Genomic DNA, 18218 nt, shown 5'->3' with positions numbered 1-18218 from the left:
CTTGATGATTAAAAGCAACCAGAATCCTCTTGCTTCCATCCAGCCTCACTGTTTCTGCCTGATGGCTGTTTGTTTACGGCCGCGGCAGCAGCTAGCAATTTGCAGGGACAGTGCTGTCAGAGTCACTGCCTCAGTGAAGCCTGAACAGCTCTCTCTCGGAAGAAAGATGACAGGTTCAGCCCAGCAACTTGCAAAACTTGAAAAGCGAGTCCTTGTCAAATACGTGAAAAACAACTCTTCCCGCTCCATGACTTGAGGGGAAAAATGAGAAACTAGCTTACGCCAGATGGCGATTCCTTGCTAGTAAAATAGGCCTGTGCTGATTCAGCCCCATTCCTTCATGTTCCTTTTGCAAAACCCACAAAGAACACATTTGGGGCCACTTTTCAGAGTTGGCAACGGCCTCTGCTTTTGAAGGAAATCATATGGACACAAATAAAGCCACAATGGATGAAGGGCTCGGAATCCCTGGGGTCCAGAAACAAGATGCATGGAGCCTTGCATTCCAGGTCATCAGTTAGATCCTGGCCTGGGCCCAAGAATCATCCCAATTGTAACCAGGTTTGGTTATTTGATTAAATTTGGTTGCAACAAAAACAAATTGGGAAAATGTTATATTTCCTCATTGACTAGACCTCTTCTTTAAAAAAAAATCCTTACCCAAGGACATGCTTTCAGTGATTTTGAGAGAGAGGGGGAGAGAGAAAACCATTGATGTGAGAAACATTGATTGGCTTCCCCCTGTACACACCCCAACCAGAGATCAAACACTCCTACCAACTGAGCCACCTGACCAGGGCTAGACCTCTTCTTTCACAACAAGAAAAAAGATAAAAATTAAGAAAGAGGAGGGACAATAGAAATTATAGTTTGGGATGATAAAGTGATTCCTAAATTTCAAATTATTCTAGGTCTAAAGGATCAATCTTTAAGTTCAGTACCTTTCTCTGCCATTTACATGTAAGGTATCATAGCTGCTTTCATATTTTTTTTTAATGTTTTTATTAATTTTAGAGATAAGAAGGGAGAGGGAAATAGAAACATCAATGCAGGAAACATCAATCAGGTGCCTTTTGCATGCCCCCTACTGGGGATTGAGCCCACAACCTGTGCATGTGCCCTAATAGGGAATGGAACTGGTGACTTTTTGGTGCATGGAATGACACTCAACCCATGGAGCCACAGCCAGGGTGCTTTCATATATTTATAATTTATTTCGACTGGATTTGAACCTGTGTGTGTGTGTGTGTGTGTGTGTGTGTGTGTGTGTGTGTGTTTATTAATAACCTTGGCTTTTTAAAGATGGAACAGATGTCTCAGGACTTAATGAAATCCTCTCAAAACAGTCTAGCTAGGGATGTTGTAAAGAGGATTTAAACACTATACTGGCAACCATATTGTTTGGTTTTGAAGATTTCTCCTTCACCTTAAAATTCTGTGGAAGTCCCCTTCCCCTGTCCTTTTTTTAAAATTACCTCGATTTGGTGAATTTTCAGCCATTTACGGTGATACCTCTCATCTGTTTAGTTTTGTCATGTGTGTAAGGAAATATTGACCACCTTTGTTAATGTTTTTTTTTTATTTCTTTAGGTGGCTGAACACACACAATTAAGTTGGATCCTTACCTGTATGGTCAGACTACCCCGATTACAACATTTACACCAGTGGAAGGTAAATGCCAGTAATCTGATTAAAAAACAGAAAGGAGTTCAGGGTCCGCATTACAGCTAACCCCGCCTCCCTCCTTTTTCTCCCCCCACCCCCCTTTGCTTATTTCTGTGGTTGGCTCTGGGAATCCCAAGTTTACTGACTACCTGGTCTGCTACTCACAGAGTGAGTGACTAGAAAAGCTATGTTTAAACTCTGTCTCAGGGTATTGAGCGGAAATGAAAAGGGTTCTCTAAGATTCCTTCCAACTTAAAAACTGGATCAGAATGTCCAACGTACTTGATTTGATCTGTGTATGGCTGAATCACAGGGCCCTTTGGATAGACTTGGTAATGACCTTGAAGCTACCACATTGTACTTAAACAATCACAATTTCTGGATTACCCAACTTGAAGTTATCCCATTGGCACTGGAATCACCTGGCAGTGAGGCAAGAATGTTTCCATTGTGGGGGAAGAGACAGCCTATTTTATTTAACACTTAAACAAGTCAAGTCCAGGCAGCAGTTCAAACCCACAGATAAACTAAAGCTGTACTTTTTCTTAGAAGTTCAACCAAGAAAGGTAAATTGGATAATTCATAGTACTTTACTTCCATTTATCTTTGCAGTTGGATAACCCAAGGGCAGATAGCCCCTGACTCTGTCAAGGCCAATTCCAGTTTCAAGCTGTTCTACAGCAAGATGGCTCAGCAGCCTCCGCATCCAGAGCTCAAAAGTGACGGTGCTTAGATAAGATAGTGATAAAGCTGCAGTATCGTTACCTGACCAGAGTTACTAACAAAACTGTGTCATGCTTTGTTTTTAGGCCAGGCTTTTCCCGGCCGATGATAAGATCTCTAGCACTCCATGGAATGCTGAAATCCTCTTTCTAAGAACTGAATATTGATTTCATGGGAAATGTCCCGACTTTAAAATAGTGTCTGAGAGCCTCCTGATAACACATCGCTAGTGAATGCCCTGTTGATATCCTGGAGAAGCCTTCCCACGAGCCTGGAATTCCTGATTTGTGGGGAAAACATGGATTTCAAGTGCCAGCTTCACCTAGCCCAGTGGTCGGCAAACTCATTAGTCCACAGAGCCAAATATCAACAGGACAACGATTGAAATTTCTTTGGAGAGCCACATTTTTTAAACTTCTTCTAACGCCACTTCTTCAAAATAGATTCGCCCAGGATGTGGTATTTTTTGGAAGAGCCACACTCAAGGGGCCAAAGAGCTGCATATGGCTCGCGAGCCGCAGTTTGCCAACCACGGGCCTAGAGCATGTTCCTGCCTTCCATGGTCACCCCTTCATGAACAAATATTGGTGATGCAAGCCACCTGCCACCCTGGGTGCTAGAGCCACAGCAGTCGGCAGGCAGGTGGACATAGCCCCTTTCATAAAGGCTTGTAGTTTGTTCGAGAAAAGGCAGTTAAACAAGTACTCAGAGAGTGTGAAAGAGCCCACCAGTGTGGCTCTAACCCTATGAACCAGGAGGTCACGGTTCAATTCCTGGTCAGGGCACTTGTCCTGATTGCAGACTCAGTCTCCAGTAGGGGGCGTGCAGGAAGCAGTGATCAATGATTCTCATCATTGCTGTTTCTATCTCTCTCTCCCTTCCTCTCTGAAATCAATAATAAATAAATAAGTAGGTAGGTAGATAGATAGATCGATAGATAAATAAATAGAAAGTGTGAAAGACAGAGAGGAAAGTTTCCAGTACTATGGCCGATCTAAGGGCTCCTACTTTGATTGGCACAGTGAGGGGTGGGACCAGAGGCTAGCAAGGTGGGTTCAGGGCTGCTGAGGTCAGGGTTATTTGGAGGATTAATGAGATAATACAGATGTAAGGCATCTGGGGTTGATAATAGGCACTCAATAAACATGAGTGCTTTCCACATCTTTTCCTTTTCTTTGTAATTTCAAGATTCGGTATTCTAATATTAAAAGACTATAAATCTAATGCAGTGGCAATTTTAAACAACGGAGTTCTTTTCCCATTTGCTCATTTCCAAATTAAACTTTCATTATCTTTGCCCAGTGATCATTGCCAACTGGCGTTTATCATGGACTTTGTAAGAAGGAGAGATGCTGAAGTTTCAAACTTTCAAATTTTCTCTGAGTGGCCTACATAGCATTAGTTGCTGTAAGCAAGAAACTCCTGGTAATAACCAGGACAGTTAAGCTGAACAATAACCAGAACTGAATTTTGAGTGAGAAGCTTTTGCCTTTCAGACCCCGACTCAAGGGGTGTGTCCGCACGTTGGTGGGGGAAGCCCAGGTTGTGGGCCTTGCTGAGCTTGGTCCTTGGGATCATGCTAGTCCATGCATAGAGTTGTTCAATTTATTCAGAAATAATAGGACCTCTGAGGAATGATTATTATTAACTAATCAAGTGAGATTTATCTACACACCAAAATACCTATTTATCATTTTACATGTAATGATATGCAATTACCAGTGAACTGCACCACAGTATTCCCTGCTAATAAATAGTCCTAATCACAGAACCAAGTTACCCATGAGCACTGTTTAACTGCAGGAGGAAGCTGGTATTACTAGGGCTCCTATTTAGTGGGTACACATTAGTAATTTATAGCTGGCACCCATTGCTCACCAGTTATTAATTAAATATTTCTGATGTCACCTGTTGGTGTTTCCATCAGCTTCCCCATTAAGGAAATATTCTGGTCTACCCAGTTTGTCCAGCTCATTGGAATCACTTTACTCTCACTGCTGTAGTACCTAAAGATCAATGCAAGTAATCAGAATTGGGAGATTAAAATTTCTCTTAATTTTAGTTTTTAAATGCCATTTTTTTCTTTGTAGTTGTTTCCTTAAATTTGATATTTTAAAATTGATTTTTGAGTGAAAGGGAAAGGGAGATAGGAACATCAATTATGAAAGAGAATCATTGATTGGCTGCCTCCTGCATGCCCCCTACTGGGGATCAAGCCCGCCACCCGGGCTTGTGCCCTTGACCCGAATTGAACCTGGTACCCTTTAGGCTGACACTTTATCCACTGAGCCAAACCGGATAGGGTCTGCAACCTGGCGTGTGACCTGACTGAGAATCTAACTGTGACCTGGTTCATAGGCCGACACTTAACCACTGAGAAACACCAGTCAGGCTTACATGTAATTTTAAGGAAACAGTCCGGTTTTGTCAACAGCACAGTGTGAGACTTTTAAAAGGGGAGGTTTCCCCAGATAAACAATAGGTATTTGATGTTAACTCCTGTTAATTTATAGACATTTAATTTCATGACACTTTCTGCCCTTCACTGTGAAATCGGGAATTATCTGATTTGGAACCTTGAAAACTCTTATGCCCTTGCTTTAATAACATGGATGGGAAATAGTGGCGGTGGTGGAGTGGACTCACCGTGTTCCTGCCTAAGCCTGGGGCATGAAGACAAGCTGCCAGAGATGGCTAGAGTTGCTAGAAGGAACTGGGATGTTATGTCATTGCGGGCACCTTTAGATTACCCTTTGCTGGCTTTAAAGAGTTCTTAATTTACAGTATAATTAGGTTCATGTCAGATTTCTTTCCCTCCTCTTTTCACACCCACAGGCAAAGAGTGCCCAGCAGAAGCACGATGGAACTGTGGGCCTGCTCACATACCCGGTGCTCCAAGCAGCCGATGTCCTGCTGTACAAGTAAGGAGCGGAGTCCGCCCCGGGCTTACACATATGCATGCGTGAAAGGGTGCTTTATCCTAATCCAGATATATTTGGTTCGCGGGGAAAGGGGACATAGGAAGGCTCAGACACGTAAATCAGGTTTCATCTATTCTCCGGTAACAGATGCTAAATTACAGATGAATGTTCCATAATTTAGTATATTTCCCAGGAGAACTAGACTCCTTTGCCTGTAAGTGTGGTAACAGCTTGGAGATGACAGTATGACAGACAGTATGCCCTGTGGCATGCCCCCAACACCCTGGTGCAGTTATGATGGAAACAGCCAGAGAGCAGCTGCTTAGCTTCACAGATAAGGATGTCCAGTATTACATGCTGGCTATTTAATTCTGATTTTAAAAATATATACGTATATATACATATATATATATACATATATATACATATATATAATGCATATATATGTGTGCATTATATATATGTAAATATATATATGGCTAATATGAAAGGTGTACCCTCAGGAGTTTGGGAGTTTGATCACTCACTATGATGTATGTGGCACAGAATGAAGGAAGGCCCTAGCTGGCAGCCAGAAGGCCCTGATTGGCCCTGATTTCTGGCCAGACATAGGAACCCTGCCTGTGCACGAATTTTGTGCACTAGGCCTCTAGGCCTCTAGAGTGTGTGTATATTCAGTATGTGAGTATGTGTATATATATATATATATATATATATATATATATATACTGCCTTTGTTGTATTGGCTTGAGTGCTGGGCTTCTGGTAGCATTTATTATTTATTATAAGTGACTTTTGGAAGTCCAGAACACTTTTCTGCAGGAATAGCAAGTGAGAGGCTAATGAAGATCCAATCATTTCAATTGTAAGGACTACTTGTTTCTACTTGTAAAAAAAAAACCAAAAAAAAAAAAAAAACCAACCTTAATTTCTTATCTATAAAATAGGAATAATGATCACCCTGCACAGGATTACTGAAAGATTAACATGAACTGTGGGCCAGGAAGTGCAGTGACTGGGAGCTCAATTATGACCAATGATGGGTATGTTTTTGACGATGACAGAAAAAGGCACTTCGCTTGGGCATGAGAGAAAGGGGAGGAAGGAATTAACGTGTGCTGAGCATTATTTGCCTGGCACCATACTATTTGCTGCACACACATTACCTATTCAGATTCTCTCCACAACAACAGCTCTGTAACACAGTTAAGCAGGATTCTCCCCATTTCACAGATAAAGAAATGACATTTGAGAAAGGTACCACCAACCTACTCAAATAGAAATGAGAGTGGTTACCTGGTTAATGACTTGCTCTCTTCCTCCAGCATTTGAACAGGGCAATATGGGGTTAGGGTAAGAAGATAGTGAAAGCAAAAGCTGGGGTGATGGGACAATGAGGAAACAGTCCTCCTAGAATGGTGAGTAAACGGAACCCAAAACAGTACAGAGAGGAAGACGATTGGTTGGAAATGTCCTGCTTGGTAATTCCAGGGAAGAGCTGAGTCATCGTAACTCTGATGAGGATCTGACTACTGCCATTGAGGACAGGGATAGTCAGTTCCTCCAACTGCATGGGAGACATCCAGTTCTTGAATTCTATCCTTTGTCTGTGAGGCCAGTCTGTCCCATATTTTTTTTTTTTTTTTTTTGAGGTCCTGGAGATTGCTGGCCAAACCTCATGTCAGCTGTCTGCTGATGTCTGCAGACCCACCCCCACTGCCAAAGCAATCACTTCTCCTCTTTCTCTTCCACCTCCTAGCTCTCAGGCAAGTGCCAACAGTGACCCAGAGTCCCCTGGAAGGCACCCTGGGAAATGTAGCTTTCAGGCTGCCAGCATTGAAAATCGAGAAACAGGATAGAAGGGAGAGCCGGGCCCTGAGATGTCGACAGACAATCCAGTCACCCTCCTAAAAGCAAGGGGAGGCTATTGCGCATTGTAAGGACAGAATGAAGTAACTCCATGTGCACTTTTAAAAGAGGACTGATCAAAATGCAGAGAATAAATTGGGGGACAAAAGCAGCTGGGAGGTGTCCATGAAGAGGCTCTTTTACTAGTCTGTTTGGACCATGATGGCAACAGTGAAGACAAAGAGAGTAGACAAACTTCCAAGATGCTAAGGGGGGGCAATCGATAAGACCTCGTAATGACTGGATGTGAATGAGGAGGGGTATCAGGGCAGACCCCAGGTTTCGGACTGTGCTCCCAGATCCATGGTGTTGCCATTCACGTAGGAAACCTGCGGGGAGCCCCCACCAGAAGGAGGTACAGCTTCATCCATGTTCTCCGTCTCCTGGAAGCCTTAACTCCCCGGACGGAAAACCCTGTCTGTCTGCCAGCACCCAGCACCAGGCCTTGCACATCGTAGGTCTTCCATGAGGAATTGCTACATTCGAGAGTCATCACCGCGCAGCCAACATGACCAGTGATGGTGAATTCATCTTTTAGGAAAGAGAAAACAGCCCCGCACTCCTGGCCCAGCTGGGCTGGTTAAAGGCAACGGCACGGAAAACTCACAAACAGCCAAAGAAGTAGGGGGGAAAAACCCACACCAAGAGAACAAATCTCTGCGAGCAGATATATGGAGGCCACGATTATTCATCCAGACACTAATTCTGCCAAAGGGTTGGGGTGGATCCCAAGTACACGTAGAGGCAAGGAGAAACTCGGCAGAAGAAAAATGGTTTAGTCACCAGAGAAGATCAGACGCATTATTATGTGACAGAAGTTATAACAATCAAAATTATGAAAGACTTTTGTTTTATGTTGTGTCTAAGAAAGCACACTCGGGGTAAGGGGAAGAAAAAAAAGGATGTGGAGAAAGAGAGAAGGCATTAATATGGATATCGTTAAGGAGGGTATAAATTTTAAAAGAGCAGCACTAAATTATTTGAAGTGAAAGGAAGGCTATGAGGAGAGAAGTTGCAAATGTGAAGAGAATAAGCCCCATAAGTGCGCGGAATCAAAGACAGGCTGAATTAATGTAAAGTGTAAACTCCACGGAGGAGAAGGAAGGGCCGAGATAAATTACAGGAGGTGAAAAGGAGCAGCAGGAGCAGGGGGAGGAAAGACTAGAAACAAACAAACCGAAATCAGATGAAGAAGCCAAGGGCAGCCAGCGGACCAGGTGAAAAAAATTAAAATTTTTAAAATCTTTTTTTTTTTTTTTTTTTTAAAGCAGAAATCTCACAGAATGGCAAGAAAAGAGGCGAGGGTCCGGCATGAGGCAGAGACGCATGCAGAGTCATTATGAAAACGAAATGTGTTTTCTGTTTAGTTTGGTTGCTTTGTGGATCTGGAACCATTTTGACATGTGGAAATATTCATTTCGATGTGCTTAAAGTGTATTGATTATGGTAATTGTTTTTTCTGTGTTAGTTGCAGTCCATTGTGATTTCCTATGGGCTACCGTAATTGCTTCTTAACCTGCCCTGTTGGCTAATTTGGCTTGGGAGAGGCAAGGTGACCTCTGCATGTCGGCCTCACTGTCATTACAAAGACCGGAGTAGCGACGGCCAGTCAGAGACGAGAAATGTGGAAGTGGGAGCGGGGGGTTAGGGTTAGGGAGAGGAGCGTGTGCAGGGTCGTGGGCACTGGAGCGTTTTTGTTTTTTCCCACACGCTGGGCCAGTGATGTTTGGCTCCAGGCCGTGTGGACAAGAGCAAGGGACGAAGCCCGAACCATCGTGTTGTAGAATTTCCTGAATTCATCGACAGACCTCAGAAGAAGAGAAACTACTTCCTGATCCATGGCCATGGTCCCTGCCTTTTGCCTTTCCCATTCATTGTTGCATCCCTGTTTCCCTGGGATTGAAGGAATGCTCAGGATCCCAATAGCATGCCATGTATATTTTGGAATGACCTAACCAGTGAGCGGTCAGTTTCAAATATGTTTGGTACCCATACCTGTCAGGATGGCTGCCAGGCGTGTGCCTGTCTTCGGGATCACATGTTGGTGTTGCTGTTCATGGAGTGAGGCAGCTGTGAACAAGGAAAGGGATCATGGTTTGCAGAGAGCCACCAGGTACCTTAGACCAAATATCAGGATTTCTTTCACCATTTTATCCTGCGTCGTGTCAGATATTAATGAGTATTTGTTATGTCAGTAGCTAGTGTTTACTGAGCTCTTGCTATCAAGTACGATGCTTGGTTATCGCATTTAATGAAACAACTGTATAAGGTAGGCACTGTTACGATCTCTATTTTACGGGGGAAACAGGTTTAGAAAAGGTAAGAAGCTTGGCTATGCCTAGTAGCTGGTGGAGCCGTGATTTAAATTCAGAAAGTCTGAGTTCCTGCTTTTATCCTCTCAGGTGACCACAAACTGACTGCATTATACACTTCATCGTGGTAGGAACTATAGGGACTGTATAGATTACAGTGGCTTCCTCTTTAGATAACTCGCTTTTTGAATGAGCATTTATTAAGCTCCTCGTGCATACCTGGCAACTCCATTGGAAATATATTGAAAAGCAAGACAGACAAACACTCAAAAAGCTTACTTTATAACTTGATTTTTAAAAGCTCATTTTATTTTTAGGGTCTCATCGTGGGAGAGTTAAGCCTCCCGGGGGTTAATCTAATATTCTAATGTCATTAAAACATTCTTCCTATATTCGTTAGGAAAAATTAAAAATCACGGCTGCTGTTTGATTTTATTACCATATTGGTGCATTTCCTGCAAATCAGTTTCTTAAGCTAACATTTCTTGTTTGCATACTACGTGCCAGGCACCAGACTGTGGGCTTTTGCGCACATTATTTTACTCCTCAAAGCACCCCTTGTGCAGGAACTATTACTAGTCAGTTTAAAAACAAAACAAACAAACAAAAAAACAGGCTGAAGGAGGTTAAATAAGTTGCCCAGGAACAGCCGGCTGGAGCGCAGGAATCTGACCGCAGGCTGCCTAACACCAGAGTCCCCACTCAACCACCGTGGCTCCTTCTTCATGCCAATACCTGTTTTCAAAAAAAAAAATTGGCATCCTGGCTTTTTTGTCTTATATTTTCCCACATCATTGAAATGTTTTCTGATGTTCGTTTTATTTTTATTTTTTGCCTGTGTGTGATTCTTTGTCTTCTGTCCTTTGCTATCTAGATTGTGTTTGCTCTGCTTTTTATCTATCCCAGTGATTGGAAGGTGTGCTTTCTGTTTCCCATTCTGGTAGCGGTTGTCTTTGAACTACACAAAGACCACCCAAACGAGAACACACAGACACTGTTCAGAGCTGGCTGCGGCAAGGAGTCCGCCACCCTCGCTTGTGATTCTCAGAGGCGAGAAGCAGGAGGCAGTGGAAAACTTTTATGGGAAAGGCAGGTTTCAGGTAGGCTTTCTGTTTTGAGGCTGTTGCCATGGGGAAGCTGAAGGCGGGCCGGGGAGAAGCGGGGCGTAGGATGGGATTCATTCCGGGAGCATTCAGACTTCCGCTGGTGGGTCCTCCGTTGGACAAAGCGAAGACAAAGAATTGGGACGTTGGCAGTCATGGCCCAAGTCTCGACCATTCCGGGCCAGTGGCCGCAGAGGTGGTGATTGGGCTTCCTGGTCTGGTTGCTCCATAGGTTGCGGGTCATGGTTTTCTGGTCATGTATTGTCTGGCCATTGCCCATTTATGTATCAGTTTCTCTCTTTCCAGGAATTCTATGTGGGGCCTTGTTTTCATCGTTCCAAGTACAAAATGATATCATGTGGTCCGATGGGTTGTTAATCGCACTGAGATCCTTAGTCTACACTCATTACTTCCTTTCAATTCTGTTAACTAACCTGGGGTTTTCAACAAAGGTGGTTGTTATAAACGTATTGATTTTAGATTGCCTTTTCTGCCTCAGATTGTGACCAAAATTTAGATTCTGTGTTTTAATGTTTACGGCCTGTCTTTATCCCCCAGCATTTCCGCTTCTGAGCTCTGGAGCTTTTCGGTTGGACTCAGAATTGTTTCCAGTCCTTTACATGCCTGAGAATGTCTCTCTGTTTAGCTTGCTTCCTCTGTAGCAGGGGATTAAGGGCAATACTAATACATTAAAAGTGCTTAGTGAAGTGTACAGCATGTAGGGGGTGTTTCCTAGCCACTAGCTACTTTATTATCATCATAATAATTATTATTATAGTGCACAATAAAAGGCAGCTTGGCTAGGTTTTTAATACCTTCTACTCTCAACCCTATAAACATTGTTTCATTGTTGTATTATTAACCTGATTTTTCTCATTTTTATTTTTATTTTTCTGGCTGTGGAATAGAGGACTTTTTTTTTTTCTTTAACTTTATTATTCAGTGTGTTTTTTGTTGGGTTTTTTTTTTGGGGGGGGGTTGTGTTGCAGTGTGAGTCTCTGGTGTTTTTCCTGAAACTTGTGGAGCCCATTCAATATGCATACTCGGTTTTGCTTGCTTCCTTGTTTCGAATCGAGTGCAGTTCCCTCCAGGTTTAAGGTTGTGGCCTCAGTTCAGATGGTCCTGGTGCCTTCCTCCGGAGGACCCTGAGCATAGACCAGAGGATGGTCCTCCAGCCCATCACCAGCTGGTCCCGTTTCTCCTTTTCCTCCCGCTCTGAGTTCTTGAGGAGCTTCGCGTTCCTCACCCAGGCCTCCGATAACAACCTGTCCTTAGACTCTGCTCCTTCCTGTTCCTGGTTCTATGGTTATGTGTTGGCTTTTCTTTATTTCATTATTTCACTTTCTCTCCATTTTATTGTTTTCTCTCGACGATGCTGTCCTCCTTTTGTGACTTCTTGCTCTTGTCCTAAAACAACCTTGTCTTTTGGAATCCTATTGAGGTTACCAAGCAGTTTTCTTTGAAAAAAACAAACAAAAACGATCTAACACTTCACTCGTACATATGGGATTAAAGTAATTACAAATATGGTAATTTGCATTTCACCTCTTTATTTTTTAATAAAATAAAGTCTTACAGATAAGATCCAGGTCTTCTTTCCTCAAGCCCCTTCTTTCCCTCCTTATCTGGAGGCAGCTACAATCATAAATTTGTGGAGGGACTTCCAATATGTTTTTTAAAACATGTGTATTGGGTTCAGAGAGGGAGAGGGAAAGAGAGATAGAAACATCAATGATGAGAGAGAATCATTGATCGGCTGCCTCCTGCACGCCCCACCCTTGGGATGGAGCCTGCAACTGAGGCATGTGCCCTGACCGGGAATTGAACCATGATCTCCTGGTTCCTAGGTTGGTGCTCAACCACTGAGCCACACCGGCTGGGCCAAATACCGTATTTTCTGGCGTATAAGACGATCCCCTAATTTTACAGTTAAAACATAGGTTTAGGCCTATATTCGCTGTATAATTAATATTGACATACAATAGTATGTTATATTCCAGGTTACACAACCCAGTGATTAGACATTTATATAACTTACAAAGTGGTCACTCCAGTAAGTCTAGTAATCAGGGGATGTGTCAAAGAGAAGTCTGTATAATGGACCACTTCCGAGGCAACACCAGTTCTTTTTTTAATAGACCGCCTCTCTGACTGGCTAATCTGAGCAGGCTTTTTACTTTAGAACACAGTAATCGTCTTATACGCCGGAAAATACGGTATTTTTTTTTTAACATATATGTATTGGTGCATAGAATTTTCACATGTGCTTTTAAGATTTACATAAATGTCATTGCTGTCTACGTCTTCTGCAACTTGCTTTTTCCATTCAACATTGTTTTTGAGACCCATCTACATTGTACTGATAGATTTTGATTTTATTCATTCATTTTAAGTTCCCTGCGGCATATTAATTGTCCCGTGATGGTTGCAATGTACTGGAGAACAAAAGAGCATGTATTCCTAAATGATTGGAGTCACTCCCTGTGTGGCAGGAGGAAAACTCTTCGCCTGCAGAGCCGTCTGCCATGTTTGATCTGAGGCGTGGGGTGGAGTGTCTTTCAAGTGTGAGCACAAGCTCTGAAGTAAGATGCATCTGGTCCAGGCCAGGATAATGTGTGCTGGCTGGCTGAGGGACCGGAGGGGATTTACAATACAATTATGCTTAGAGCCTGTGCTGTTTAAGGTCCCATCCCTCCCTCCCAGTGAGATCCTGTCCCGCTGCTGTGGTTGACGGCTGTGTTCCTCCGCTGTGGAAAGGAGAGAACTCGAGTGGCCTGACGCCTCTTTGGCGTTTGTCTGGTGCACAGAGGCAGATGCAGGTCACGGCATCCCCTCTGAGGTTGGTGAGCGGTTGGTGACCACAGTGAAACAGGCACAGGAAGTGAAGCTGCTTGCAGTATCATTTCCATATAAGCAAGCGCCCTGCAGAGTTCTCTTGTCTGTCTTCCATTGAAGGTCCACACACGTTCCTGTCGGGGAGGATCAAGTCCAGCACATGGAGCTAGTGCAGGATCTAGCACGAGGGTTTAACAAGAAGTATGGGGAGTTCTTCCCAGTGCCCAAGTCCATTCTAAGTAAGTAGCAAATGTGTGGTTGATACATTGGGGCTGTTCATAATCCTTTCATATTTAAAATTTTTTTTTTATTTTTCAATTAATATTGACATACAATAGTATGTTATATTCCAGGTTACACAACCCAGTGATTAGACATTTATATAACTTACAAAGTGGTCACTCCAGTAAGTCTAGTAATCAGGGGATGTGTCAAAGAGAAGTCTGTATAATGGACCAAAACTTAGAACTTTCTTGAAACTAAACCTGGCTTCTTCGTGGACAGGCTTCAGGATTTATAAATAGAATCCCCATCTTTTTCTGTCATGTAGGACTAGTAGACCTCATTGAATAATTGAATGAAATAACCAAAAAAGCTTGAAAAGTAAGGAGACTAAAACTAAAAATAATAATTTTAAGTATAAAGTATTATATAACTTACCACACACACACACACACACACACACACACACACCCTCATTTGGTAAATCAGGTAGCTTTCCCTCTGTTTCCACTAAGGCCTGGCAGGGCTAACTTTGTGTTCAAGTCCTGTATCTAATCAGTGGCAAACCTGGGCCCTATATTGAGTTCTGCTTCCAAACCAGTTACCTTCGCCTCCCTATTTCCAATAAAACAAAAGTTGTGAGATTGAGAACTGCTGGGTCATAATGTAGGTAAAACAAGAGGGTGTTGGTTTGGGGACATGGTTCAATTCCTGGTCAGGACACATGCCTTCTTGAATGCACAACTGAGGTGGCATGTACAGTCCACCTACTGAGTCTGAGGCCTCGGCTGCAACTGGCCAGGCTGTGCTAGTCTGGACTCTCCTTGAGGAAAGAAGCTGCACACCTCTATCAACATACTTATAGCCGTGCACACCTGTGGCAAGAGCACAAATCACGAAACCTAAGCTCTGTCCATCTTTATTAAACTGACAGCATGTTAAAGGAGCATGCCACATACCCAGTATCAATCTAGAAACCTAAGTTGGGTATAAATGGCTAAGTTATTCCCAAGATCAATTCAGGGCACCCCACACACCCAAACCAACCTTCTTTGAGTAATAACATTTTAATCTTTTGGCCTATTGTTATTTTACCGATTTCAACTTTATATGCTTCTGTAATAGCCATAAAACAGGCACTTATTACTAACACTGGTCTATGAAGTACAGCTTAACATCTTGATTCTATCAGAGTAATAAACAAGCTTCTCGTGTGTGTGTGTGTGTGTGTGTGTGTGTGTGTGTGTGTGTTCATATATACTTTTATAATCATGGGTAAGTAATTGGAAGGATTGACACAGATGGTTAAAGTTGGCTTGGGGACAGGAAGGGCAGTGATTATGGGTAGGGGTGATTAGCCAGTAGAGAAGCACAGAGAGGAAGAGAGAGGGAGAGGAAAGAGACAATCCTTTTTTTTTTTTTTTTAATGGTGCACACAGCAAACACAGTGTGATTGCTACAATTTTGTTTCTATAGTACATTTTTATGTGAACATGTGCATCCAAAATGCATAACGATATGATCAACAAAACGTTACATATTTGTTGGATGTTTACTGTCATGCTTATGAAATTCTTGAATTTTGCACAGTGAGAATTTAGCATTTATATAATCAGATAGAAATAATAGCTATTTGGTGTTCTTGGATTTTTAAAGATCTAGATTGACACTGACACTTGTGATGATTTTTTTCTTAACGTTGTCATTGTTTTGTTCTCTGTTGTTTTGTTTGGGATGTGTGTGTTGTGTTTTTACCTAAGCATCGATGAAGAAGGTAAAATCTCTCCGTGATCCTTCTGCCAAAATGTCGAAATCAGACCCGGACAGACTGGCCACCGTCAGGATAACAGACAGCCCGGAGGAGATTGTGCAGAAGTTCCGCAAGGCGGTGACGGACTTCACCTCGGAGGTCACGTACGACCCGGCCCGCCGTGAGGGCGTCTCCAACCTGGTGGCCATCCACTCGGCAGTGACGGGCCTTCCCGTGGAGGAAGTGGTCCGCCAGAGCGCCGGCCTGGACACGGCCCGCTACAAGCTGCTGGTGGCAGATGCTGTGATTGAGAAACTCGCTCCGATTAAGAGTGAAATTGAAAAGCTAAAGATGGACAAGGACCACTTAGAGAAGGTTTTAGAAGCGGGGTCAGCCAGAGCCAAGGAATTAGCATATCCCGTGTGCCAGGAGGTGAATAGGCTGGTGGGCTTTCTGTAGGAAGTTTCAACTGATTGCAAAAAGGCTCCTCTGGCTTGTGGTCTTTGCACTCCAAGAAAGGTAGCTTTCCTTCTGGACAAGCAGGAAGTTGTAGTCTGGGAATATTTAATTCGGTATAATTGATATTGGCTTCATTTGAAGAGTGTTACGTGCCTGCAGATAGAGCAGTATACTAGATCCCATCAGCAAAATGCCGTGGTCAGGAAAGAAAAAGGCGAAGAAGGCAGAGCTTTCTGAGTCCTCAGTATTTGAGGCGCACACTCCCCAGCCTGGTTTATATACACACACGTGACTGAGGTGACTGGTCATTTGGCAGAAGGGGGTATCATCTGTGTCTTCCTCAAGTGGGCACTCTCATAGACGGTCACTTGATCTGTCCCAACCCTTCTACAGGAACAGGAAGAGGTCTCAGACTTACTGGTACAATCCTGGGGATGCCATTGGGACCAACTTGTGTTCAGATCTCATAAAAATGAGTTGATTAATATAGTTCATTTGTCACTGAGATGGTGCCTGCTCTAAAGCATTTAAGCTGATTACCTTGTTTCCCGAGAGATTATACTGATGGTTTTGGCAAGTTTTTTTTTGTGTGTGTGTGTGTGTTTGTTTGTTTTTAATTCAGATATGCATATAATCCTTTAAAAAGGCTGCATTATTTCAACTTGATATATTTATTGTTCAAGAACCCGGGCCCTAGATGATGTTCCTAATAGGTACTCCCAACCCACTGTGAAATATAGGAGAGGAATTGCCATTTTACCTGGAGGAAAGGGAGGCTTGGAGGACACAGTTAATTTAGACAGTATCTCTCGGGAAGTGAGAGGCAAATCCAAGATGAAAACCTGTGCTCCTTACAAGAGCCTCCACCCTTTGGAAGGGGGTCCTAGAAATGTAAGACCTGAACTACTGAGACCGTTTCCATCAGTAACTCAACCACTGCCGGTTAGGTCACATTTGCTCCTCGTAGTCCCGACGCAGGTCCCACGTTCTGTCTCCTGTACTTCTTGCAGAGGCACTTCCGGTAGACTCTGCCAGACTACAACAGTGGGGAGGCCGGAGCAGTGTGAGTGGAAACCCCCCGTCTCCTCTACCTCGTCTCTCTAAGTCACATGTGTCAAACACAAGGCCCGCGGGCCAAATCGTCCCGCCAGGCCTTGCAATGTGGCCCGCACCGCGCTATCATCACTGCACTCCGCTGCGTTTCCATCACAATGACAGTTTATGACTGTTCAGTAAACCATTCAGCCCGCGATTTAGGCTGGATTTTAGATTTTGGCCCCTTCTCTGATTGATTTCGACACCCCTACTCTAAGTAATAACAAGTCACTCTGAAACCTGCCCTCCCATTTCCCACACCTGGAAATGGGAAGGGTAATCCCGACTTGCCAGGGTCTGTTAACAAGATTGATTTTGTACCAGAAATTGCTTATCATTTTTTGCCGATGGGTAGAATGACGGTCATTTATACTCAAAAGACTGGTATGTTGGGCAAATAATTTTTACTCATGTTTCTTAAGAGAGGGCAGTAAAAAGGCCCTTGTATCAACAGATATAAATCCACAGAACACCGCATCCCAGAATCCAAAGCAAAAGACCCTTTGGTGGATCCTTGCATGGAATGGGGTATCAATAGTCCTGGAGGAGCCTCTTTGGGCATATTTCTTCCGAGGCTGTTTTATTTTTCCTTTTAGATGAGCCCTATTGTGAATACTGGACAAAGACAGCATTAAAGGTAGATCTGTCAGACCAGTGTCTGTTTGTTTGCCTGTGTGTTTCTTTACCCCCTTGCAACACCTTTTTTTTTATATATATAATATATTTTATTGATTTTACACAGAGAGGAATTGAGAGGGACAGAGAGTGAGAAACATCGACCAGTTGCCTCCTGCACACCCCCCACAGGGGATGTGCCCGCAACCAAGGTACATGCCCTTGACCGGAATCGAACCTGGGACCTTTCAGTCTGTAGGCCGACGCTCTATCCACTGAGCCAAACCGGTCCTGGCTGCAACATCTTTTGTCCACAGAACTACAGGCACCCTGGAAGGACTCTCAGATGAGAGAAACCAGATGACGTGTGACGACTTCGAGAAACAAAACCCTGCACAGGTGAGGTCGGCTTGTGTGCATTCTGCTGTTGTTAGTCTTTGCCCAAAACCAGCCTGTCATGACTGAGACGTGCCCGATAATGTCGGGGTTGATTTGCTGGTTGGTTGGTTGATTTCTCAGAAACCTCTTGATGCACACCATGCAGATGCACATCATGAAACAGTAACTGATACCACTGAGCTCTCACTACATGTCAGCCATCACGCTAAAC

At 43.4% G+C, this 18218-nt stretch overlaps 1 protein-coding gene across 3 annotated transcripts in view; it reads left to right on the top strand.

The window, feature by feature from the left end:
- WARS2 (tryptophanyl tRNA synthetase 2, mitochondrial) overlaps positions 1-17003 on the top strand; it is a 56865-nt gene extending 39862 nt beyond the window's left edge. For all 3 annotated transcript variants that reach the window (XM_036452568.2, XM_036452565.2, XM_036452566.2), the window contains 4 exons: positions 1591-1671; positions 5224-5309; positions 13588-13706; positions 15450-17003. In XM_036452568.2, coding sequence (XP_036308461.1) covers positions 1591-1671; positions 5224-5309; positions 13588-13706; positions 15450-15898 — 735 coding nt within the window. In that variant the 3' untranslated portion in view covers positions 15899-17003. The remainder of the gene's footprint in view (positions 1-1590; positions 1672-5223; positions 5310-13587; positions 13707-15449) is intronic.
- The last annotated feature ends 1215 nt before the right edge of the window (positions 17004-18218 follow it).

This window comes from Pipistrellus kuhlii, unplaced genomic scaffold, assembly GCF_014108245.1.
Source record: "Pipistrellus kuhlii isolate mPipKuh1 unplaced genomic scaffold, mPipKuh1.p scaffold_m20_p_24, whole genome shotgun sequence".
NCBI classification, from domain to species: Eukaryota; Metazoa; Chordata; class Mammalia; order Chiroptera; family Vespertilionidae; genus Pipistrellus; species Pipistrellus kuhlii.
This window is presented reverse-complemented; position numbering and strand designations above follow the sequence as displayed.